Source organism: Berghia stephanieae, chromosome 3, assembly GCF_034508935.2.
Source record: "Berghia stephanieae isolate SIO BIC M18660-M18661 chromosome 3, UCSD_Bste_1.3, whole genome shotgun sequence".
Classification (NCBI taxonomy): Eukaryota; Metazoa; Mollusca; class Gastropoda; order Nudibranchia; family Aeolidiidae; genus Berghia; species Berghia stephanieae.
This window is the reverse complement of record NC_088362.1, coordinates 50,875,139-50,877,828: the sequence shown is the minus strand read 5'-3', so window position 1 is coordinate 50,877,828 and position 2,690 is coordinate 50,875,139. Positions and strand designations below refer to the sequence as shown.

At 27.5% G+C, this 2,690-nt stretch overlaps 1 protein-coding gene across 1 annotated transcript in view; it reads right to left on the bottom strand.

The window, feature by feature from the left end:
- Positions 1-670: 670 nt before the first annotated feature.
- Positions 671-2,690, bottom strand: part of LOC144967950 (uncharacterized) — a gene marked incomplete in the record, with an annotated part of 17,467 nt that continues 15,447 nt past the window's right edge. The window contains 2 exon segments of the mRNA XM_078905752.1: positions 671-2,033; positions 2,531-2,653. Of these exon segments, the coding sequence (XP_078761878.1) occupies positions 1,464-2,033; positions 2,531-2,653 (693 nt within the window).

Sequence of the window (2,690 nt, the reverse complement as noted above, 5' to 3'; positions counted from 1 at the left end):
TAATAATAATAATGATGATGATGATGATGATGATGATGATGATGATGATGATGATGATGATGATAAATAGATGATGATGATGATTGAATGATAATAATAAATAATAAATAATAATAATAATCGTCATCGTCGTCGTAATAATAATAAAATAATAAAATAATAATAATAATAATAAATAATAATAATAATAATAATAATAATAATAATAATAAAATAATAATATTAATAATAAATAATAATAATAATAATAATAATAATATAATATATAATAATAATAATAATAATAATAATAATAATAATAATAATAATATAATAATAATAATAATAATATAATAATAATAATAATAATAATAATATAATAATATAATAATAATAATAATAATAATAATAATAATAATAATAATAATAATAATAATAATAATAATAAATAATAATAATAATAATAATAATAATAATAATAATAATAATATAATAATAATAAAAAAAATAAGAAGAAGAAGAAAGAAGAAGAAGAAGAAAAGAAGAAGAAGAAGAAGAAGAAGAAGAAGAAGAAAGAAGAAGAAGAAGAAGAAGAAGAAGAAGAAGAAGAAGAAGAAGAAGAAGAAGAAGAAGAAGAAGAAGAAGAAGAAGAAGAAGAAGAAGAAGAAGAAGAAGAAGAAGAAGAAAGAAGAAGAAGAAGAAGAAGAAGAAGAAGAAGAAGAAGAAGAAGAAGAAGAAGAAGAAGAAGAAGAAGAAGAAGTAGAGCAACAACAACAACAACAACAACAAGAAAGGCGATAATGTCCAAAATATAACAAAATCACATGAGCAACAGGTAAAATTATTCACTTGCAGAGTTATTCTGTATTATATGCATCCATTCATTATCCATTCATCGACAATTTAAATAGAGACCAGACCTGCCCAGGAAACAAATTAAAAAACAGTAAAGCTTTTCAAGAATCTAAATATCGTTTTTTAAATCAATGACAGCCCAAAAAAAGTATGACATGACGTCCATCCTTGTAAACTGTCACTTTAAAGGCCTAAAAAAATGAAACGAGATTCATCTGGTTTAAATTTCCCTTTTTAAAATTCGAATTTAGAGGGAGAAAAAAACACCAGAATTTGACTAATTTGGACCTCCCAAAGATCTGTTCTGTATTGCGAGGTAGGTATATATGAATATATTTTGACACAAATTTTCTTAATTAATTAATTCTAACAAAATTTCCGTTTCAACGCTATCTTTTAAAGTTAAAGAATGTATTTAGTTTTAAGGTCTTATAAACCCTGAAATATTGTAATAGCAACTCTCCATTTATATTTGGAAAATGCCTGACAAATCAAGATTTTCTAATATCACAGTATCATACAAACCGCTCCATATTTTTGAAGCACCAGCTCCTGCACAATAATAATACATAAATTTAAGACACATTTTCAGTCCTGATTATTCAGTTTATGTCTGACAAAGGTAGAAATTAATTGAAATCCAAAAGTTTATCTTCTTCATTGATACTTTTATAATCATCATAATCTGTCCCATCATCCCTTGGGCTGCTAGCAAAATCTTTAAAATCATCCAAGTCGTTTTCATGACTAGGACTATAAGCGACATCCTTGAAATCATCCGTATATCTTCTTTCATTTTGTTGAATATTATTTGAAGTCTCCTCAAAGTGGCCAAACTTAAGTGCATCGTTTGTAGCCACATCTTTGAATTTATCATCACTTTTTGGAGAATCAACAACATCCTTAAAATCGTCAAAGTCGTATGCATCATTATCAAAGTCAAAATCTAAGCGATCTGGATCAACAGAAACATCTTTACCAACATGGCTGTTGTTTATATTGGTGTTATCATGTTGATCGGACTTAAGATATTCTTTTTCCTCTTTTCCATCATCATCAGCATCCTTGTTGACATCACTTCCAAGATGGTGTCCTTCTGACAGTTGCCTCCTTACAAGCTTTCTGTAGACAGTCGGTCTTGATAAGAGTTCTGAGTGTGTTCCCATTTCAGCAATCCTGCCTTTATTAATAACCACAACCTGAAATAAATAATAACATTATTGTTGACATTTTTGTTATTTTGAGTTTCAACTTCCGTATGTCACTCCAGTCAAAATGATTTAATTGGAAATTCACGATTGGTTTATTTATGTATCTCCAAATTGTGGTTTATATTTCTAACCTATCAATTTATCAAATAGTCAGTAATCAACCAAGTAATTATCTATGGCATAAACTGTTTGTATGCTTGATTGTTTTTAGGAATATATCTGTGCTTCAAACATTTAAATGTCAAGTCTTAATACAAAAAGAATGAAAAATGATAGACTATTTTAAAGATATGAAATTTTGAGTTTATCAAAGCTTACAAAGAACAAACACTAATATAATACTTATGGAATGTGGTACAACGTTCCTTTTGCCTCTAAAAAAATTACCCGATGAACTTAAAATCTCCTCTTTCTAAATCAACTGACTCATATACATATCAAAATTCCATTTTAAAATAATACAAAAATTAATAACAATAAATTACCTTGTGAGCATTTTTAACAGTGGACAATCTGTGTGCAATAACAATGACCGTCCTCCCACCCATGGCTCTGTCTATGGCTTCCTGTACCAGATGTTCACTCTCCGCATCCAAGGCACTTGTTGCCTGCAGAGATTGGAGAAATGATTAAACCAGAATATTT